The 21670-nt window shown below is 44.0% G+C and overlaps 1 protein-coding gene across 3 annotated transcripts in view; it reads left to right on the forward strand.

Annotated features, from left to right (window-relative positions):
* Positions 1 to 4045: 4045 nt before the first annotated feature.
* The window catches only part of LOC148031084 (zinc finger protein BRUTUS-like), a 76498-nt gene continuing 58873 nt past the window's right edge, over positions 4046 to 21670 (forward strand). For 2 of the 3 annotated variants that reach the window (XM_087684613.1, XM_087684614.1), the window contains exons 1-2: positions 4046 to 4695; positions 4943 to 5164. In XM_087684613.1, coding sequence (XP_087540739.1) covers positions 4417 to 4695; positions 4943 to 5164 — 501 coding nt within the window. In that variant the 5' untranslated portion in view covers positions 4046 to 4416. Of the gene's footprint in view, positions 4696 to 4942; positions 5165 to 21670 lie in introns of those variants that run through there. The other variant, XM_087684615.1, reaches the window with a different exon arrangement.

Raw genomic sequence — 21670 nt, forward strand, 5'->3', positions numbered from 1 at the left:
CAGTATGGCATGGATATGCACAGAGTTTATATCATGTACCCGCACAGCCGCTGATACCCACACCATGTACACCGAGACCAGGTATTTCATCATTTTTCACCACTAGTATGGTGAAACATGCTATCTCACGGTTACAACATGGCCGCGCTTGAGACCAGTTTGATTTTCAGGCAGAGCATATTATATATGGCAGAGACACATTGGCTCCACTCATTGCTCACCTCTTCAACCGTGCATTGTCTGAGGGGTTCCCTGACTCGTGGACAGAGCACACCATTGTACCTATCCACAAGTCAGGGGATCCTATGGATCCTAACACATATAGGACCATCATGATTGGGCTAGTTTTGTCCAAACTTTATGGCACGGTGATGGAGGAGGAGCTTAGCACGCTGATAGAGAGAGAGTGCATGCGCACACTCGGACAGGCAGGGTTCAAACGGGCATTTTCTACCATAGACCACATCTTCACTCTCTGTTGTCTGATCGACCAGACACGAGTGAAGAAACAGAGATTGTACTGTTGCTTTGTGGATTTTCACAAAGCCTTTGATACAGTTCCGAGAGAGAGGCTTTTCAGACGCCTACTTGATCTGGGGGTGGATGATGACATGATGTGGGCTATTTATGTACTATATGAGCGGGTTACTGGCAGGGTCAGATGTCCGGGAGGTATATCAGATCCCCTTGTGAGCACCATTGGTGTGAAGCAAGGATGCCCACTCTCATTGACTCTATTTGGGCTATACATTGATGAGATAGCAGAGTTTATTCAACAGCGAGCTGGTGGAGGTATAGATCTCAGTGGAGCCACAGTTCATATCTTACTATATGCAGATGACATTGTGTTGGTCTCAGACTCAGCTCAGGGATTACAGCAACATTTATTAGCATTGGATGATTTTTGCATACAGAGAGGCATGACAGTGAACCTTGGTAAAACCAAGGTTCTTATATTCCATACATAAGCTCAGATACGCAGACAGAGTATTTTCATGGCAGCAGGAGGGAGTATTGAGGTCACTGGATCATATGTATATTTGGGAGTCACCTTTACAGCAGCTTCAAGGACTTTCTCGATGACACAGGCAGCTCGTGACCGCCTCACTAGAGGATACTCAGCATTGGCTCTTATGGAGCGACAGTGTCATCAGGCACATTTCCAGGAGCCCCGCACCAAGGGGTGGCTCTTTGATACTCTAGTCACTCCAGCATTGATGTATGGAGCAGCTATATGGGGGCCAGGCCTTGACGATTATGTATGGACATTGATGGAGAGACCTCAGGTGATCATGATATCTAGATTGATTCGCAACAAGGCCTCAGTCCCACATAACATTGTGCGAGCAGAGCTTGCCACACCGCCCATGCTAGTCGAGGCATTATTTCAGACAGTCTGCTTCCTACACAGATTTCAGGATATGGACAGAGATCGCATTGCATATAGAGCATATATGGCATCTCAGGAGATGGCTCGAGCAGGGGATACCACATCATGGTATGCACAGACTAGAGCTTGGTTTGACAGACATGGGTTGGACATTGATAGACTCCCACCTCTTCTATATGATACTCAGGCTCCCACTTACACCCTCTCTCTCTCTGAGAGGAACAGAGTCATCAGACAGGAGATATGGCATATTTATATACAGAGGACATGGGGCCCTGTACAGCCACTGCAATCGAAGATGGCTCATTATTATACACAGTTCTTGAGGATATCAGAGCAAGGATTCATAGAGATTCCGAGATATATGCAGATCTATATGCCACATCGATTGAGAGTTCTTATTGGACAGCTCAGGGTATCATCACATCAGCTTATGATTGAGAGTGGCAGAGCCAGTGGCATCCCGCGGGAGGAGAGGATATGCCCCCTTTGCAAATCAGAGGTGGAGAGTGAGGAGCATTTTGTTCTCAGATGCCCGGCATACTTAGAGTTGAGATCTAGATACACATTGAGCAGCTCACTTCAGGGATGTATGACTGATATGGAATCAGAGATCATTTGGCCGTTTTCTGGGAGAGGCATGGCACATTAGAGAGCAGAGCACACAGCGGGTCCTAGTCAGAGAGGGGCCCACCCAGACGACTATTACACAGTTCTTTCAGACAGATAGAGTGAGAGCTACTGTACCAGCCTCGAGCCAGACCTCCGGGCTCACACTACAGCAGACTGAGGACCAGCGTACCCAATGCCGCACGAGGATCTGTGGGTTTCAAACCCCACAGCCACACCGACAGGAGATCCGGAGGATTCTTGATCTACATTGACAACAGACTGAGACCCGACGACACTCGACACATTGGATCTCAGATCTCCAGTTTGCTCTTTCTCCATCGTCGATGTACCACATCCTGCATCGAGGGGGGATCACCTGCTATTAGCGACTTCGACGACTGCTACTACATCCCGGGATAGTATATCTCCCTGCATCTGCTACATATACATATCACACCACTTTATCACAGCCGACAGTTGTTCCCCTATCACAGCCGACATTTGTTTCCCTTTTGTAGCCATTATCTGGAGTACCAGAGCTACATGCGCACATACACATATACGACACTTATCACACTCACAGCACCGTATTTTCAAGTTCCAGTTTTTAGCTTTTCATTCAACACTTTTATTTTGGATAGCTGGACCTCATCAGTTGTATCACAGTTTGTCTGATAGGCCAGTTTTGGTCTTTAGAAGACGTTAATATAACTTACTTTCTTTCTTTCTTTCTCTGTGTAATCCCTATTCTCCTTGTAGCTCCATCATAGAGAGAGTGATGTCTACATCACTATTGAGTTCAAATGTGTTCAATATTGGGCTTTCAGACAAGCTTTGTGTGGGTACCATGAATAGCACCACAAACATTCGGAAACAAATTGATGGTTTGAAAGTCCACAATGATGTTTTGTACATGCTCTCGAAAAGGAGATGTGGGTGGATCTAGGTTAAATGGATAGTATGCCAACAACAATATGTCAATGCATGCATACAATGGGCTCACCAATGTCGAAAGTGTTAGACATCTGTGAGCTACTTGAAGCAATGTAAGGAAGTGCAAGGCTCACTATGGTGGCCTAGCTGATACTGATGAAATGGAGTGACATTGGAAAACTTTGGCAAAAGCTTGATCTCAAAATTTGATAAGGAGAATTGTGTAGGAAAGAAGTGAGCAAGGCGTTGACTATGGTGGGGTAAAGATGTGGGTAGGGTGCTAGCTATGGCGGAGCATAGAGCAAGGCACGAGATGATAATTGCAGAAAGTGACGAGGGAAACTACTTAAAAAAAGAAACGTCGAAAAGCCGTTCCACACAAAAGCACTAACCACGGTTCATGTGTGCCAAATTTGTGGCTAAGTCAATCGTGGTTGAAGCAGATGTTAAGGGTCTTATTTGAGGCTGGGTTCAGACGAGCGATTGCAGAAATATATCAAAGGGGCGTGCCTTTGATGTGGCATCTCCTAAATGGTTAAGACTTCGCTTCTCTTTCTGCTGGACCTACCCTCTTTCTACGGTACCTTTCCCCTCAGAAGAGCCTTGGCATTAAGAAAAAACCTCTCTTTACCTTCTTGTAGCACATTGTGCGTGTGGCTTTATCACACAAGGGAGGCGGAAGGTTGGTCATAGTTTGTACTGCTGTCACCTCTGTGTGAACGTAGCCCGAGAGTGTTGAGTGATGTGCGTGATACATGAGTGGATGGAGTTTGTGGAAATGTGTTGCCATTGGGCCCTTGAGCTTCTCGTAGTAAGAAGTCAATCGGACTCGTGCAGGTCAATAGGCCTATGTGTGTCGGCTGCTTGGGCTCAAAGTTTACCGGGCGCTCGTTACCTTTTACAAACAAAAAATTAGGAGAGGGTTGACCATGATTCACCATGAAACTTTTTGCAATTAGAAAGACGTCCAAAGTAATAATCGACAGATAGACTCTAGAGAGTCGCAGAGGCAGAGCGTAAAAAGAACACACACATAATTCTCCGCGTCATCTTCGAGATCGTTCCATCTCTCTCTGTTTGTGTGTGTGTCTCTCTCTCTCTCTCTCTCTGTACGGCTCTGTGCTTGCGTTTCTGTTTTTGTCGAGACATAATTGTTCTGCTTCATTTGCTTGTATCTTGTCGTCGCTAATTGTGCACGTGCGCGCGCGTGTTGAGGCGACCCTGTGCTCAAGTGCTGGTGTGCTGGGCGTCACGCAGCACGTGGCGGCCACGCTTCGACAGTTTATCTGCAACGCCTCGTCAAAGCTCTGCGAAAGGATTTTGTGGGCCGGTAAATAATGGTTTCCGTTTCATAAAACGCTGGCAGGAGGAAATACCAAAGCAGAGGCGACCACTCTCTCTCTCTCTCTCTCTCTCTCTCTCTCCCCGGTGTAGCCAATTCAACCCATTGTACAGGGCAAGACACAGCTATGTAGCTAAGCATGGAGAGCCCCATTGCTATAGCAGAGCAACATTGCGATGGCTTCCGAGACAGAGCAGCCTCATCATCGTCATCCTCCTCGTCTTCGGCGGCTTCCTGCTCTTCGTCGCCCATCCTGCAATTTGTCTTCTTTCACAAGGCAATCAGAGCAGAGCTGAAACTGCTCCATGCCGAGGCGGTAGCACTGCAGAAAGGTGGCAAACAGGAATTGGAAGCCCTTCGAAATCGCTATGAGTTTTTGCGCCTTATATACGCGCAACACAGCAATGCAGAAGATGAGGTTAACTCTCATGTCTTTGAACCCAGACTTAATTTTCGTTTTTCAGTTCTAGATTTGCTCTGCACTCAGCTGTAGAGCTTTTTTGTGAGCGCTTAAGCTTACAAGTGAGACTTGCAACTAGAATAGGAATGCTCTGAAACCATATGATGCAAACACACGAATGTTGGGATCCAATTGTGCTGTTTGAACTCGACTAAGTTAAGCAACGGGGTGTTAAGTTACTCGCTAACTTGCTTCTGGAAAACAGGTTATCTTTCCTGCATTCAGTAGGCGAGTCAAGAATATAGCTCAAGCATACTCACTAGAGCACAAAGATGAAAACAACATATTCGGTTATCTGTTGGAGTTGCTCAACTTTGTCTCAGGGAGCAGCGGGGAATTTTCAGCTAAGTTGAAACGTGAAATCCTATGCTGTACAGAAGCGATTCAAACAATCCTTTGTCAGCATATGTTCAAAGAAGAAGAACAGGTAACATTCGGCTCGAACTCCAGTACATGACAGTTGTGTAATGCCGTTCTTTCAGGGAATAATGTGTGATGTTAAATCTCTATTCAATTTAGGTTTTTCATGTCGTATACGGTCTGGTTGCTGTCAATACTAATAAACATGATTGAACAAACACGAGGTATTGAACTTGGCATTGCTGGACAAACACTTGATTTAGAAAATTAGATGGGCTGTTCTTGAGATACAAATGTCCATCTATGTATGGAGCACAGGTGACTCCACCACATTTTGTGATGGATGGTCCCGAGCGTTAGGCATGGGATGCTTTATCAGCTGCCTCTCTGAAACAAGATATGTGGTCTTGACTGCAGCCTTTTGAGCCTGGATTTACATACTGTTCTCAAATACTTGCAACCATTCAGCGCTGGTGACTCCGCTGGATTTTGTGATGGATGATCTGGAGTACTAGGCACTGGATGCTTTATCAGCTTCCTCTCTAAAACAAGATATGTGGTCTTGGCTCCAGCCTTTCGAGCCTGGATTTATGCACCATTCTCTTCAGTATCCCAATACCTGGACTAGATTGGACAGGATGTATGTGTGCCAAAGTGACTCTTTCCTTTTGATAGTGCTCAATCTGTGGTGTTTGGACCATTACCCTTGCTAGAAATGATCCATCAGCCGGTGGATGCTTTTATAGCCTTGTTGATCTGCTTGCCTTTGCTATTCAATCGGTCTTTTTCACTACATGCTCAGTTTTTGGACTTTGAAGTATATACTACAGTTGATTGCTTTGTTTGGCGGATGGGTCGTTCTAAGGGTATGTGAGCATTGTTGATTTTTTGGGAGAATGCATGTATGTTGTCCTGAGAGTAAACAATTCAGCTTGCATCTGCTGGTAGAGCTGAATTGCTATACTTGCAATCTGTGTTGGAGCATTCTTTGGCCTTGTTGCAGGCTAGAGATAATTCTAATGACTTGGTCACTTATATAGAAATGTAGGGTTTAGGCTCTTTGAGATGAGCATTATATAGAATATAAATTGCTGGTGTGTTTAGATGCATTGCATGTCGACAATTACCAAAGTCATCGTTTTTGTGCTTGTATCCATCAAAATATGTGTGTGAGAATATTGTTCACTTGCTGGACACTTGGGGGGCTATGGTTATCGAGCCTCAAACTATTGTTCAGCTGTGCCTGGATTACTACAAAACTTTGGTGGTTTCACAGCAAACTCTTACTAATGCTGTTCATGCTGGTCGTCACTATATTATGGACATGGTGCGGGATCAAGTCACGTTGGAATGGGCAGATTTTATGGATGTTGATATTATTGAGGCAGAGATGGAATTCTTCTTGTCCCAATCTTCCGTGCGAAAAAATCCCCTGATGGGATAGGTGGTCAAATAAACTATTCTTAGCCTACGTTGATAAGCTCAAGGATCCACTCGCTTTATTTCTTAGCAAGTTAAGAGAATTGGTGAGATGCCATCCGATTGGAATGTTGCAATGCTTGGATTGTTATTAAAGCTTTCTTCCCCTCCTGTTGGGCTCTATAGGAGTGGAGACCCAAATTTGTTATGGGACCATTGTATAAAATCTTCCCCAAGATCATTGCCAAGAGGCTTCTCAAAAGTTTTCTAGAGTTGATCTACCCAAGGTAATATGGTTTTTGTGAGAGTGCACAAGAGAAAAGGACAAGAACTCAAAGTGAAAGAGAAGATGGATACAAGAGAAACACAGTGGAATCAAAGGAATTGACTGACTGGAATTGAATGTACAAGTGTGCAACCTGTTAGCTCATGCAGCACAGAGCATTAGTAAGGGTGCTAGGCAAAGATAGGGAAATGATGTTAAAATGGTGAGGAGGGTTGGCAAATGGTGAACTGAAGTCATGGTGGACTGGGGTAGCTAAAAATAGGTTGAGCCCAGAAAATTGCAGACCAACATTATATGCAGGTCAAACTAGTAAATACAAGTTATGGTATAGACTTAAAGTTGTAGTTGAAATGGATGCTTATGAGAGGAGTGATGATGATGGTTATGGAAAGAAAATTGCAGCAAACAATGCTCAAAAGAAATCAACATATTGAAGATATGTTTGGATCTCAAGTCAATGAAGAATGATGGAGTTATAGCCCATGGAGTGGCAGGTTGAGAAGTATACAAAAGAAGACATGAATAGCATAAGAAAAGAAACATATGGGTGAGAGTTTAAAAGATCAATCTATGGATGATGAGTTTGGGATACCTCATGTTAGAACTCCAAGCATAAAGAGTGCAAAAGTATGTACCACCACATGCAATAATGGTTGAGACATTGTCTAGTGTACCTTAATTGAGAAGATTGTAAGGACTAAGACATCCAGTTGATAGGTTGATATACAATGGCTTTATGAAGATGTATTATGCCCGGGGGGGGGGGGGGGCGGGACACACATATAAGAAGTCATCTATATAATGTGCATTCAAAGGGTATTAACATATACCCTTTCTTTACATGTTATAAGGCCATAAAATAACCCCTTTTACTTGACTAAACTTACAAATTTTCTTCAAATTGTAAGCATGTCCATAAATGGTAGAAATAAAGTTGCTTATTACCGATGGAAATATGTTTGCCTCACCTTGTGGCAATGTTGTTTGCTCGGAAGGAGGGAGATTAGGGTGCCCAATGATGTATGGAGAAAGGACGTCCACCCAATATATCTTGAGAAGAGAGGAACTGAATGATGAAGATTGTGTCAAAATTCCTAATGTCCTTGTTTGACTCAAGTTGAGGCTCATAGGTAAGAGATGACTATGCAAGACACATATGTTTGGTAATATCTTGTCTTAGATGCTAGATATAGCGGAAGGCCAAAGAAGATGGAATGGATCCTAGGTGGTAGAAAGAGTGCCATTTCTAATGAAGTTTTTTGATAATGAATGGTAGCCAAGGAGTATGATTGATACAATGGGAGGCCACCATAGGCCAATGGGAGTGGAGAGGCCTCTAATGGATCACTTCAATTATGTCAAGTCGAGAATGGGCAAGACAAGCCGTTGACCCAATTGAGAGATGATAGCATGGAGCTATCGAAGGTGCCATAACCAATGAGAAGAAAACAAGAAGGACCAAGGGCCATGGGATGGGTATGCTAGTGGTAGGGGGCTGCTGGCTTGACGATGAAAGAAACAGGTTGCTACATGAAAGAAGGCTTGACGAAGATTGTAATCCTTGAAGAAACTCCTCACAATCTTGGGAATCCGCTTTTGAAGCAAGGAGAGCCAAGGAACTCAACATCGCATCTTTGAAATTGTTCCTCGCTAAAAGGAATGGTGGAAAGGGAACCACCAAAGGAGATGGTGGGGGTTGGAGTAGAACTTATAGGATATACTTGACTAGGATAGAACTCTAGAACTCGTAGAATGGGAGGTGCATAGACGGAAATGAGTGTCGCAATGAAAATCTGTCTCAGAGGGTACTTCACACTAAAAGGGGAATGGAACTGATATAGCTCAAACGTCCCCCTAGAATCAAATTTGCTTATGAGACACAACACAAGCTATATCTAAGAATATAAGGAACTAGACATCAGACTCAACTCCCAGCCATAGAGCTAAACCGGCTCACCCTTTAGCTTGGGAGCTAGTAGCACTCTGTGTCACGACCACATTCCAAGGGTTGGTTTCCAATGCCACCATTCCATTTCATCCGAATGTATGGATGCGTTAGCCATTGGGCCAAGAGTCCAAGAGTGGTGATCACACAATAACATGCTCAATAGGGCCTTGAATCCTATAAATTGGACTCAGCTTCCCTAGCCCCAAAGTGTCCTTGGTACATTTGCACTAAGTCAGTTCATAACCATTGTGACCAATGCTACTAGCGCCGATTTGGATGTCCAATACTCTGGTTTACTGACCACATCCCGATTCCACCAGCTCACACCATCTTGGTGTATAGATGTGTTGTGGCCATTAGGCGAAGAGTCTAAGAGTGCTGATTTTACAATAATATGAAAAATAGGGTCTTGAGTTCTATAAATAGGACTCAACTGCCCTAGCCCTGAAGTATGCTTAGTGTATTCGCATTAAGTCACTTCATAACCATTATGACCAATGCTACTAGTGCCCATTTGGATGTCCAGACTCCAAGGATGTAATAATAGCCCTCTCCCTTACCAATTTGTCGGAATGATAGCTGTTGATGTCTAATCCTCAACAAATATGGCTTGCTTGATGAAGACAATCTAGGTACTGAGTCTACTGAGGCTATGAACAGAGAGAGGAGAAAGCCCTAGTTTGGAACATGGAGGACTTCTGGTGATTGGAGAACAAAGGCAAAGTGGCAATATACCACAAATAGGCACCAATGGACTTGACCTACAGTGACTGTACCTTCTTGAGAATGGAGATCTTGGAGTCAATTTCATTGATGAGTCATACAGCTTGTAGCACCGTTGATGAGCTAGGGCCTCTCCAAAGATGGGATAGCCAAAGGAGACCCCAACTATTGAATGTGAAGGAAGATTGACTCTATCATAATGATGACGGAAGTAGAGGTAGATATAGATGGATGTTCCATCACTCCTTTCTTCACTCCTAGATGAATGTGGTGGCATTTCTTTCAACACTTCTTCTTGAGATATAAGATCTTTCCATAGTTCAGACACTTGGGGATATCCTTTGTGCTTCCCCACTATGTTTGAATTAGAGTTAGAAGAATGACATGGATTTCTTTGAATTCTTCTTCTCTTTCTTTTGTTTGTACGAAAGGGGTGACTGAGATAGCAAATGAAGTTTGGCTTGCTTGGGATAGTAAAGCTAGGTGGTGTGATTGCTTGCTTCAATTGTTGAGGTCAAAATGTCTCCCTACAAGGGGAAGTTTTTATATTGAGGCTTCTTATAGGGGGGCTCACCACATGGGGTTGTTAGAGATTAGTTATCCTGTGGGCTAGCATTTCTTAGGCTACTATTGGTGTAGTCAGTTCTCTTGAAGGTTCTCTTGCAGGACGTACACATTTTTCCTGTCAATTTGTGGGGAATTCTAGCAATCACAGTGTAGGAGTACCTTTTTGGGCAGGCAACTATGTCTATGGCAAGTAGGCTAGTTAGCGCTGATTATTTTATTCATTTATGATGTTGTTGACTAGTTGTTGATCAGGTTGGACAATTTTTTACTAGCTGACTGCATTATTTTATGGCTTTTATTCGGGCTATTTATGCCCTATTGGCAGCTTGCCCTCCTCAGGTACTTTTTAGGTGTAAATGGGAGAGATTTGGCTCGAGGTGATACATCAACAGTCCTTGTACATCTGCCCTCTTCATTTCAGCATTCATTGACACCAAATATCTGTGTTCTTTTCTCTTTTCTCTCTCTCTTTCTCTCGTGTTCATTGTCTTTTAGTCTCATTTGTACGCTTCCACATTTGTTGCACTTTGACATGGTATCAGAGCAGTGTTGAAGGGCTGATTGATCATGGGAAGACCTAATTAAGAGGATTCTTTGCGACAAAATTTTGAGTTTTCAGCCTTTGGAGGCTGTGGTGAATAGGTTGTGTGTGGAGAAGGAGCAAAGTTGCTGTTTTTTGCAGGTCCTTGCTGTTTGTAAAGGAGAAAAGGCTGCATTTTCAGCCTTTTACTGCAGATTTTGGGTTTTCATCGCGTCCAGCGGGTGAAACTCTTTGAGGGTGAGCGGAGGAAGCCCTAGCAAGCATTGGCACCCTGTGCAGAGTCAGAGGGGGACTGCCCTTGTTTTGCTGCAAGTCATGTTAGAGATTATTCATCCCATGGACTAGCATTTCTTAGGTTACCATTGTTGTAGTTAGTTCTCTTAGAGGTACCGTATGAGGGCATTATTTATTATTCCTGTTAGTCAATGGGCATTTTCAGCAGACAGTGTGTACGAGTAGTTTGTCAGACAGGGGCGATGGTGCCACATGGCAGGTGGAGGATTGATCCCTAATTATTTTATTCATTTATGTTGTAGTCGGCAGTTTTCTAACTAGGTTGGCCAATTTTTGATGGCTGACTGCGTTATTTTATTGCATTTTTTTCTCTTATTTAGTCCACTTGGCAGCGTGTCACACACACTTGTTTTCAAGTGTTGGTGGAAGAGATTCGGCTAGAGGAGATACGTTTATAGCCCTCTTTATTTCAGCATTCGTTGACTGCAGATTTTTGCGTTTTTTTGTATTTTTGCTCTCCCTTTCTCTCGTGTTCATTTTCTTTCAATCTTGTCCATATGCTTCCGCATTTACTGCACTCTGACATGGTATCAGAGCAGCGTAGGAGGGCTGATTGATTGGGGAGACTCGATTGGGAGGATTCTTCACAACAAAATTTTGAGTTTTGAGCCTTTGGAGGTTGTGGTGAATAGGTTGTTTGTGGAGAAGGGGCAAAGTTGCTGTTTTTTGCAGGTCTTTGCTGTTTGTGAAGGAGACAAGGTTGCATATACACCCTTTTGCTGCAGATTTTGAGTTTTCATTGTCTTTGGCGGGTGAAACTCTTTGAGGACGAGTGGAGGAAGCCCTAGTAGGCACCACACCATGCACGGAGTCAGGGGGACTGCCCTTGTTTTTGGTATAGGTCATTCTATTTACAATGTCGACATAAATTTACATGGAGTTTTAGGCTATTATGGACTGTAAGATCCCCATGTTGCCCTCTCTTCCTATAGATTAAAAGCTTGATGGGGAGAATTACCACATTTGGCATGTTATGACTGTCCTATAGCTCGTGATTCCTCCAAGCTTTCTCTAGACGAGAAAGTCGAGTTGATGAAGGTATAGGCACATTAGGACAAATTGAATGTTCGCTTCTGTTCTTTCCTCTTTCCCTCCTATACTCTAGCTATCATTGCTCACATCAAGCACTTGACTGTGGCTCAGGACATATGGTTGGAGCTTGATCAGATGTACAATTAGATGACCATGATGAAGTTGGTGTCTCTGGAGGTTCAGATGAGGACTTTAAGTCCTAACAAGTCTTCCTCGATATAGGAGCATGCTAATAAGCTTTGGCAATTGTAGATGCAGGTCCAAAACGTGGGGAAGGCGATTACCTCGGAGGTCATGGCAATAACTCTTCTTTCTTAGGTATTGTCTTGATTTAGTGCGTTTTACTTCTCCTTGATTGCTTTAGGGTGGATCAGAGACCCTTTGTTGGGAAGACTTGGTTCCTAAGGTTTTAGACCAGGAGGAGCAATTGAATGGACAAAATGCTTCCCAATTGGAGGCATTGACAACTTAGCCTCTTAGAAGAAAGCGAAGGACCAAAAGAAGGACAAAGAGAAGGATTCCACTTATTATGTTTGTGGCAAGACAGGTCTCTAGAAGAAGGATTGCTTCGACAAGGAGAAGAAGGAGAAGTCGTCAAAGGATTTAGGAGTGGTGGTTGCTTCCTTATTAGCTACTTTCTTCACTTGGAGGTGATTGAGGTATCAATCCCTAGGGCTTCTCCACTCGATGACAACGGTGCCCCTCGGCACATGACTCCTTGTGTGGCAGGTGTTGCACATTTGTAGCCTTCTCATGGACAGCGGTAATAGCTCTTTAGTCCCTATTCAAGGGAGGGGTAATATGTAGCTTATTCGAGATGGGGCAAGGCAGTGCTTATATTTCAGAGATACTTTGTATGCCAAGCTTGGGTCACCACTTGCTTTTGGTACATAAGATTTGTGCCCTCGGCCTCTTGGTTGAGTTTGACAAGGATTCCTTTGGGATTCTTGATCGTGGATCGAGATAAGTGCTTACTTCTAGTTGTGAGGAGAATGGAGTCTACAAGTTAAGGTTTCCTTCTGCCTTGACCTCTCTTCTTCTTACCTCTTAGACATAGTCCAAGCTTTGGCATGCTCGGTTTGGCCGCCTAAATTATGACTGCCTTTGGAAGGCTTCTAGGGAATAGCTTTTTCGAGATTTGCCAGAAATTGTGGTGAGCTAGCAGCTATGTGTACCCTGCATTTGTGGGAAACAACATCATGATGCCATTCCTAGCAAGGCTTCGAGGCGGTCTTCAATACCCTTGGAGCTTGTATCTACAGATCTATGTGGACCTATGAGGATGGAATCCCTTAAGGGGAGTTGTATTTCATGTTGATTGTGGACAATTTTGGCATGATGACATGGGCTTATTTTTTGGAGTTGAATTTAGAGGCATTCTCCCACTTCAAGGATTGGTTGCTCTTTGAGGAGAACCAATCAGGCTGGAAATTGAAGACATTACGATTAGATAAGGGTGGTGAATTGTTTTCTCATGAGCTTGCTAGGTTTTGTGCAGATCGTGGTATCCACCAAGAGTTTGCAAACACAAACACGCCTCAAGAGAATGGTATATTAGAGCAGAAGAACCGAAGTGTGATTGAGATGGCTCACGTCATGATGAAGCATTGACAGACACTTTAGTGTCTTTGGGCCGAGGGTGTGGCTACCGCATTTCACATCCTAAATCGATCCCCCACTTTGCCCGTTGTTGGTATGACATCCTATGAGGCGTATTTTGGGTCTAAGCCAAATGTTTCTTATTTCAGGGTTTTTGGGTGTGGTGTCTATGTCCACATTCCAAAGACACAACGTGATAAATTTGAAGCAGTTTCTTGATGACAAGCATTTGTGGGCAAAGCTTGGAGTCCTAGGGTTACTGTTTGTATGATCCCATTAAGCAGGATATCTACACGAGTTGAGATGTTCCGTTTGTGGAGGATTCACCCTTAGAGGGGGGCGAGGAGCACCTTGTGCTTGGAGATCTAGGAGATATTTGGGCACCAATGACAATATCTTTGGAGCCTGCGTCTTGTGGAGATGCTTCATCTTTGGATGAGGATCCTACTTTCCCACTAGCTTCCCCACCTATGCCACCGTTGGTGGATGTTGTTGAGACTTTACTAGATGGTGCATGAAGAGGAGAGATCAGGCCTCCTTGTTGCGCATGAGACACTTCGTGATTCAGGGATTGAGAGAGTCCCTGAGGAATGGCAACAGTAGGATAGTCACGGCTGTCTTGAAGGAACCAGGCACATGCTATTGAGCTTGTTTGTACTAACTATTGTTTGATGACTCGTGCCATATACAGGATAGGGAGCCCACCTTTTTGAAGGAGGCTTTGTAATCATCGCATTGGAAGGAGGCTATGGAGCAGGAGTAGGATACTATTGAGCGGAATGACACTTGGTATCTTGTGTCTCAGCTCGTTAATAAGAAGGTGATTGGTGTAAAATGAGTCTTCAAGACCAAATATTATAGTAATGGTACTTTGGATATGCACAAGGCGCGGCTCGTTGCAAAGGGCTTAGCACAGTGGCCAGGGGTGGATTTCCATGATACCTTTGCACTTATAGCTCGAATGGCTAGCCGTTCTTGCCTTAGCAAGCCATAGGAGATGGCCGGTTTATCAGCTTGATGTGAAGTCTACCTTCCTCAATGGTGATTTGAAGGAGAAGATCTATGTTCAATAGCTTCTTGGCTTTTTCTCATTAGATGGACATGTGTACAGGTTAAAGAAGGCCCTTTATGGCTTGAAACAGACTCCATGTGCTTGGAACGAGATAGACTCGTAGCTCCAAGGGAAGTTGGGGTATCAACGTTTTTCTTCCGATCCCTAGTTGTTTGTCCACACCTTAGCTGGAGGGCACACGTTGTTTGTGCTTTATGTGGATGATCTTGTTTTGACCGGTGATCATGCCCAGAAGGTCAAGGAGACTAAGGTGGCACTACACGAGGTGTTCGAGATGACGAATATGTGCTTTATGTGGATGATCTTATTTTGACTGGTGATCATGCCCAGAAGGTCAAGGAGACTGAGGTGGCACTACATGAGGTGTTCGAGATGACGAATATAGGTCTTTTTCATTTCTTTTTAGGCCATGGGGGGGATTTTCATCTTCTAGTAGCGGTATGGAGCTTTTAACCACGTTTGAGATGGAGGGATGTAAGGCCATTTCTACCCTATGGATTTAAGCTAGAAGGCTATAGCCCATGCAGATTCTCTGGTAGGGGACGCTACCCACTACAGGTGATTGATTGGGTCCATAATTTGGCTTCTTTAACACTCGGGTTGATTTGTCTTTCCTATCGTGGTCCGTTGACCGGGTTCATGAGTGAACCCAAGATGGTACATTGAAAGGCTGCTATGAGGACTTTGTAGTTCTTGAGGGGGACTCCCGATCTTGGTATTCATTATCCAACAGGTACTTAAGATTCCTTTTTGGTTCTTATAGGTTGGACGGATTTCAAATTGGGCCAAAGATGCTGACCATTAGAGGTCAATGATAGGATATTGTTTTACTTTGGGTGCGAGTGTTATCTTATGGAGTAGCAAGAAGTAGTCCACTATTGCCCTTTTTTCCATTGAGGTGGAGTATAGAGCAGCGTCTTCTACTAGATGTGAGATGATATGGCTTTAGAGGTTACTAGGAGAGCTTGGCTGTATTCAGCCCGATCTTACGACGCTTTATTGTGACGATGAGAGTTGCATTGCTTTGGCACAGAACCCAGTGTTTCATGTTAGGTCGAAGCACATTGAGATTCAGTACCATTTCATTTGGGAGAAGATCTTGGATAAGACCATTGATGTGGTTTATTGCAAGATGGAGGATAATCTTGCAGATTTGTTTACGAAGGCACATCCTCAGCTTCTTCTACGATAGCACTCAAGATGCCTGAGCCTTATGCTACGCCTAGGATCTGAGAGGAGGTGTTAGAGATTATTCATCCCTTGGACTAGCATTTCTTACGTCACCATTGGTACAATCAGTTCTTTCAGAGGTACCCTCGGAGGGCATTATTCATTATTCTTGTTAGCTAGTGGGCATTTTCAGCAGACACAATGTACAGGTAGTTTGTAAGGCAAGGGATGGTGCTATGTGGCAGCTAGAGGATGGATTACTGATTATTTTATTCATTAATGTCATAGTCGGCAGTTTTCTGATCAGGTTTGCTAGTTTTTGCCGGTCGATTGTATTATTTTATTGCATTCTTTTCTCCTATTTAGCCCACTTTTCAGCCTGCCCCACACACTTGTTTCCAGGTGTTGGTGGAAGAGATTTGATTGGAGGAGTTCTCAGTGCTCAATGTGAGCAATTATGGTTGGAGTACAAGAGAGAGGAAAGAATGGATGCAGGCATTCAATGTGTCTCGATGTGTCTGTACCTTCATCAACTTGTCTCCCTCATCTAAAGAAAGCTTTAGAGGTATCACGAGCTATAGGAAAATCTATAGCCTCAGTCACATGAGCTCCAACAAATCATGAGACTCCAAGATGGCAAGTATCATTGCGTGCCATATGTGGTAATTCTCCCCATCAAGCTTTTGATCTAAAGGAAGAGCCGACAACAAGGGGACCTTACAATCCATTATAGCCTGAAACTCGGCGTCAATTTCGATCGACATTGTAAATGGAGTGACCTTCCAAGGTGTAGTGAATGCAGAAGCGTATGGACAAAATAAAAGAAAATGAGCATGAGAGAAAGGAGAGAGAAATGAGACAGAAGAACGTAGAAATCTGAACTCAATGAATGCCGAAATGAAGAGGGCAAATATACAAGGGCTATATGGTTGGAGCTTGATCAAATCTGATGATCGTGATGAAGTAGGTTGGAGGTTTAGATGAGGACTTTGAGTCCTAACAAATCTTTTTCTATGTGGAAGCATGTCAATAAGCTTCAATAATCGCAAATGTAGGTCCAGAATGTAGACAAGGCGATTAGCTTGGAGGACATGGCAATAATTCTTCTTTCTCAGTTATCATGCCAATTTAGTGTATTCTACTCTGCCTTGATTGTTCAAGGCGGACAGAGACCCTTAAGTGGGAGTTGGTTCCTATGGTCTTGGACCAAGAGGAACAAAAAGGTCAGAACGCTCCTATGTCAGAGGCTTTGACCAAAAGTCTTCCCAATAGAAGGGGAAGAACAACAAGAAGAAGAAGGATGAGAAGTCCAAACAGGACAAAGCCAAGGAGTCTACTTGTCACATAAGTGGCAAGGCAGGTCATTAACAGAAAGATTGCCCTGACAAGAATAAGGATACCAAGAAGGAGAAGATTACAAAGGAGGAGTAGTGGCTGCTCCTTCATCGGCCGCCTTTCTCCATATGAAAGTGATAGAGGATGTTTATTTGATGGCCGTTGATGTAGCGATGATGGCCCCATAGTCTCGTGAGTGGATTGTGGATAGTGACGCTTCCTAGCCACATTACTCTTTTAGAAGGGATTGCCCGTATGCGTTCGATGCATGGGCAAATCCTTATAGGTGACGATTCTTTGGTTCCCATCAAAGGCAAGGGTGATATGTAGGTAATTCCAAATGGGCAAGGTGGTGCCCACTCATTAGAGGTGCTCTATGTGGTGTGTCTAGGGTATCATCTTGTTTTAGTGCACAAGATGTGTGCTCTTGGTTTGACAGTCGAGTTTGATAAGGACTTCTTTCGAGTTCTTGATAGTGTTTCTCAATGGGTTCTTTGTGTAGGACATGAGGAGAATGGAGTCTACAAGATGCGGTCTTCTCTTGCCTTTTCTTCTCTTCTTCTTTTTTCACAAACTTAGACTGAGCTTTGGCATGCTCGGTTTGGCCACCTCAACTACGAGTACCTTTGGAAGGTAGCTTGTGGTGAGCCAATACATGGATTGCTAGAGATTGGGGTGAGCCACCTGCTATGTGTATCTTGTATTCGTGGCAAGCAACATATGGATGTTATTTCCAGCAAGGCTTCATGATGGGCTAAGGAGCCCTTGGAGCTTGTTTCGATGGACTTATGTTGACCAATGAGGATAGAGTCCAATTTGTATTTCATACTTATTGTTGATGATTTTAGTAGGATGACGTGGGTGTATTTCTTGGCTTTGAAGTCTAAAGTATTCTCACATTTTATGGATTGGTTGGATCTTTGAAGAAAATAGGTCTAGCTTGAAACTCAAGACCATGTGTTTTGACAAGGGAGGGGAGTTTGTCTCTCGTGAGCTAGCTTGTTTTTGTGTAGATTGTGGCATTCACCAAGAGTTTGCCAACATGAATACCCCTAAAGAGAATGGCATATTGGAGCACATGAATTGTAGTGCGATCAAGATGGGATGGACTATGATGGAGCATTGGTAGATACCTTAGTGTCTTTGGGCCAAAGCAGTGGCTACCATTGTTCACATTCTTAATCGACCCACTACTTTGGCCATGGTTGGTTTGATCCCTTCTAAGGCTTATTTTGGACGAAAGTCAGATTTCTCTTATTTCAAGGTGTTGGGCTATGATGGCTATATTCACATCCCGAAGAAGAAGAGAGACAAGTTTGAGGTGGCTTTCAAGTTATAGGTGTTCTTGGGATATAGCTTGCAAGCCTAAAGATACAGACTTTATGATCTCGTTTCCCGGGAGGTGTACACGAGTTGAGATGTTCAGTTTGTGGAGTTTCTAGTTGCAGAGGGGAATGTTGAGCATCTAGTTTTGGAGATCTAGGTGACAGTTGGGCGCCTGCTCCAATGCTTTTGGAGCCCTTGCCTATAATGGCTCCACCCTTAGTAGAGGAGGAGATTGCTTCACTATTGGATACACCCATTGAGTCCACCCTAGTGCATATTCCAGCGACTTTGACAAATTGAGAGTGGCAAGGGGAGTATCAACCTTCTTCTCATTGGGCTTGAGGCACACTCTGTGATTTAGGGATGTAGGGAGTCCCTGAGGAGTGGCAACAACAGGATGGTTTGTGGCGGTCTTGGAGGAACCAAGCACATACTAGTGAGCTTGTTTGTACTAACTATTGTTTGATGACGGAGTCCACCTCTGTGAAGGAGGCTTTGTAGTTACAACATTGGAAGAAGGCTATGGAGCAGGAGTTGGATGCTATTGAGTGGAGTGGCACTTGGGACCTTGTACCTAGGCCCTTTCATAGGAAGGTGATTGGTGTCAAATGGGTCTTTAAGGCTAAATATCACAGTGATGGTACTTTGGATAAGCACAAGGCGCAGCTTGTTGCAAAGGACTTTGCACACTGGCTAGGGGTGGATTTCCATGATACCTTTGCACCTACAGCTCAAATGGCTACCATTACAGCCATTCTTTCTTTAGGCAGCCATAGGAGATTGCCAATTTATCAGCTTGATGTGAAGTTTGCCTCCTTAAACGGTGATTTGAAGGAGGAGATCTATGTTGAGCAGCCTCTTGGCTTTTTCTCATTAGATGGATAGGTGTATAGGTTGAGGAGTGCCCTTTATGGCCTCAAGTAGGCTCTACGTTCTTCGAATGAGAAGATAGACTTGTGTCTCCAAGGGAAGTTGTGGTAGTGATGTTCCTCTTCCGCTCCCCAGTTGTATCTCCACACCTCAGTTGGAGGGCACATGTTGTTTGTGCTTTATGTGGATGATCTTATTTTTGACAGGTGACCATGTCTAAAAGGTCAAGGAGACTAAGACGGCACTACACGAGGTGTTCGAGATGACGGATATGGGCCTTCTCCATTTCTTTAAAGGCCATGAGATTTACCAAACTCTGAGGGGGATTTTCGTCTCCCAGCAGCGGTATGCGTAGGAGTTTTTGGCCACATTTGAGATGGAGGGATATAAGGCCATTTCTACTCCTATGGATCCGAATCAGAAGGCTAGGACCCATGCAGATTCTCCGGTAGTGGATGCTAGGCACTATAGGCAGTTGATTGGGTTCTTGATTTGGCTTCTTAGTACTTTGGTTGATTTGTGCTTTCTTGTAGATCTATTGGCTGGGTTTATGAGTGAACCCAAGATTGTACATTGGCAGGTTGCTATGATGGTTTTGCAGTTCCTAAGGGGGGCCCCCAGTCTTGGTATTCATTATCCAGTAGGTATAGGAGATTCGCTTTTGGTTCTTATGGGCTAGACGGATTCAGATTGGACCGGAGTGTTGATCATCGAAGGTCAACGATAGGATATTGCTTTACTTTGGGTGCAAGTGTTATCTTGTGGAGTAGCAAGAAATAGCTCACCATTTCCCTTTTTTCCATAGAGCGTGTCAAAAGATGACATATTAGCAAGACAGTAAGGTTTGTGGGTAGGAACACAGAGTGAACTCGGCAAACATGGAGAAGAGAAGAGAAGAGAAGAGAAGAGAGAAGAAACTTTGATGAATGGAATGATGAAGTTCTGAATCATGGAGTGAATGTGATACAAGGGAACAAGGATGCCATAGCACAAGGAAGATGATGAAGACAACCATGAACCACGAACCACAATGTCCTCCTGAAGGGGTGTGAGGGTAGCGGAGAGGCAGGAGAGAAGAGGCGACGGATTGAATGAATCAACCGTCAGGAATGAATGAGAGTGGCCTATAAATAGGCACAATCAGTCTAGGATGGCGCTCTTTTTGGGGCTGCAAACCCAAAACGCAAAACGCAAAAAACGCAAACTGCGAGTGAAGGGTTTCTCAACAAGGCGAAGTGTAGAGCGGTGTCTTTTACCACGTGAGTTTGTGTGGCTTCGAAGGTTGCTAGGAAAGCTTGGCTGTCTTTAGATTGGTCCTACGACACTTCATTGTGACAATGAGAGTTGCATTGCTTTGGCACGGAACCCAATGTTTCATGCTAGGTCGAAAATTGAGATTCAGTACAATTTCATTTGAGAGAAGATCTTGGATGAGACCATTGTGTAGTTCATTGCAAGACAAAGGATAATCTTGCAAATTTGTTCACAAAGGTGCTTTCTCAGGTTGTTCTTTGACAGTACTCCAGATCCGTGAGCCTTATGCCACGTCTAGGATCTGAGAGGGGGTGCGAGAGATTAGTCATCCCTTGGACTAGCATTTCTTAGGCTATTGTTGGTGTAGTTAGTTCACTTGGAGGGCATTACACATTTTTCCTGTCAGTTTGTGGACATTTCGAGCAGTAACAGTGTATGGGCATCTTTTTGGGCAGGTGACTATGTCACGTGGCAGGCAGGCTTGTTAGTGCTGATCATCTTATTCATTTACGATGCTATCGATTGGTTGTTGATCAGATCGGCTAGTTTTTTTTTGGTTGACTGTCCCATTGGCAGCCTGCTCTCCTCACTTGCTTTTTAGGTATTGGTGGGAGAGATTTGGCTCGAGGAGATATGTGACATTAATGTGACATTAAAAGTGATATTTAATGTCACATTAAGGTCATAAATGTGGAATGTGACATTAAAAGTGATATTTAATGTCACATTAAGGTAAATCTAGGGGAACATGCACGAGAATGACCGTCCGGGCTCTTGGGCGCCCGAACGGGGTTAAGGGGAGCCTAGAGAGTAAGGGAGTCCAGGAATAGTAGGACTTCAGGAAGTTGACGGCTGGCAAAGAAATCCGGACTGAAGGCCAGCACTTATCTAGGCGTGGTTGGGAGGAGAAGGGACTCGTGCTTTCATCGTCATCTATCATTGGTATTAGAGCCGTGAGGATTTTTGAAGGTCTTCAACGGAAGGGCAGTGACGAATTTGTCCGCAATCTGTTCAGGCGAAAGTTCGATGGACCAGACGTGACGTGACTCGTCACAAAAAGTAATCATTGGAGTCGTAATCGCTGGAGTCGTTGGTCATAAGAGACGTCGATAATAATCGACGGGTCGTGAAGAAAAA

This window comes from Lygodium microphyllum, chromosome 9, assembly GCF_053477565.2.
Source record: "Lygodium microphyllum isolate KBCC chromosome 9, Lygodium_microphyllum_v1.1.10, whole genome shotgun sequence".
Lineage (NCBI taxonomy): Eukaryota > Viridiplantae > Streptophyta > Polypodiopsida > Schizaeales > Lygodiaceae > Lygodium > Lygodium microphyllum.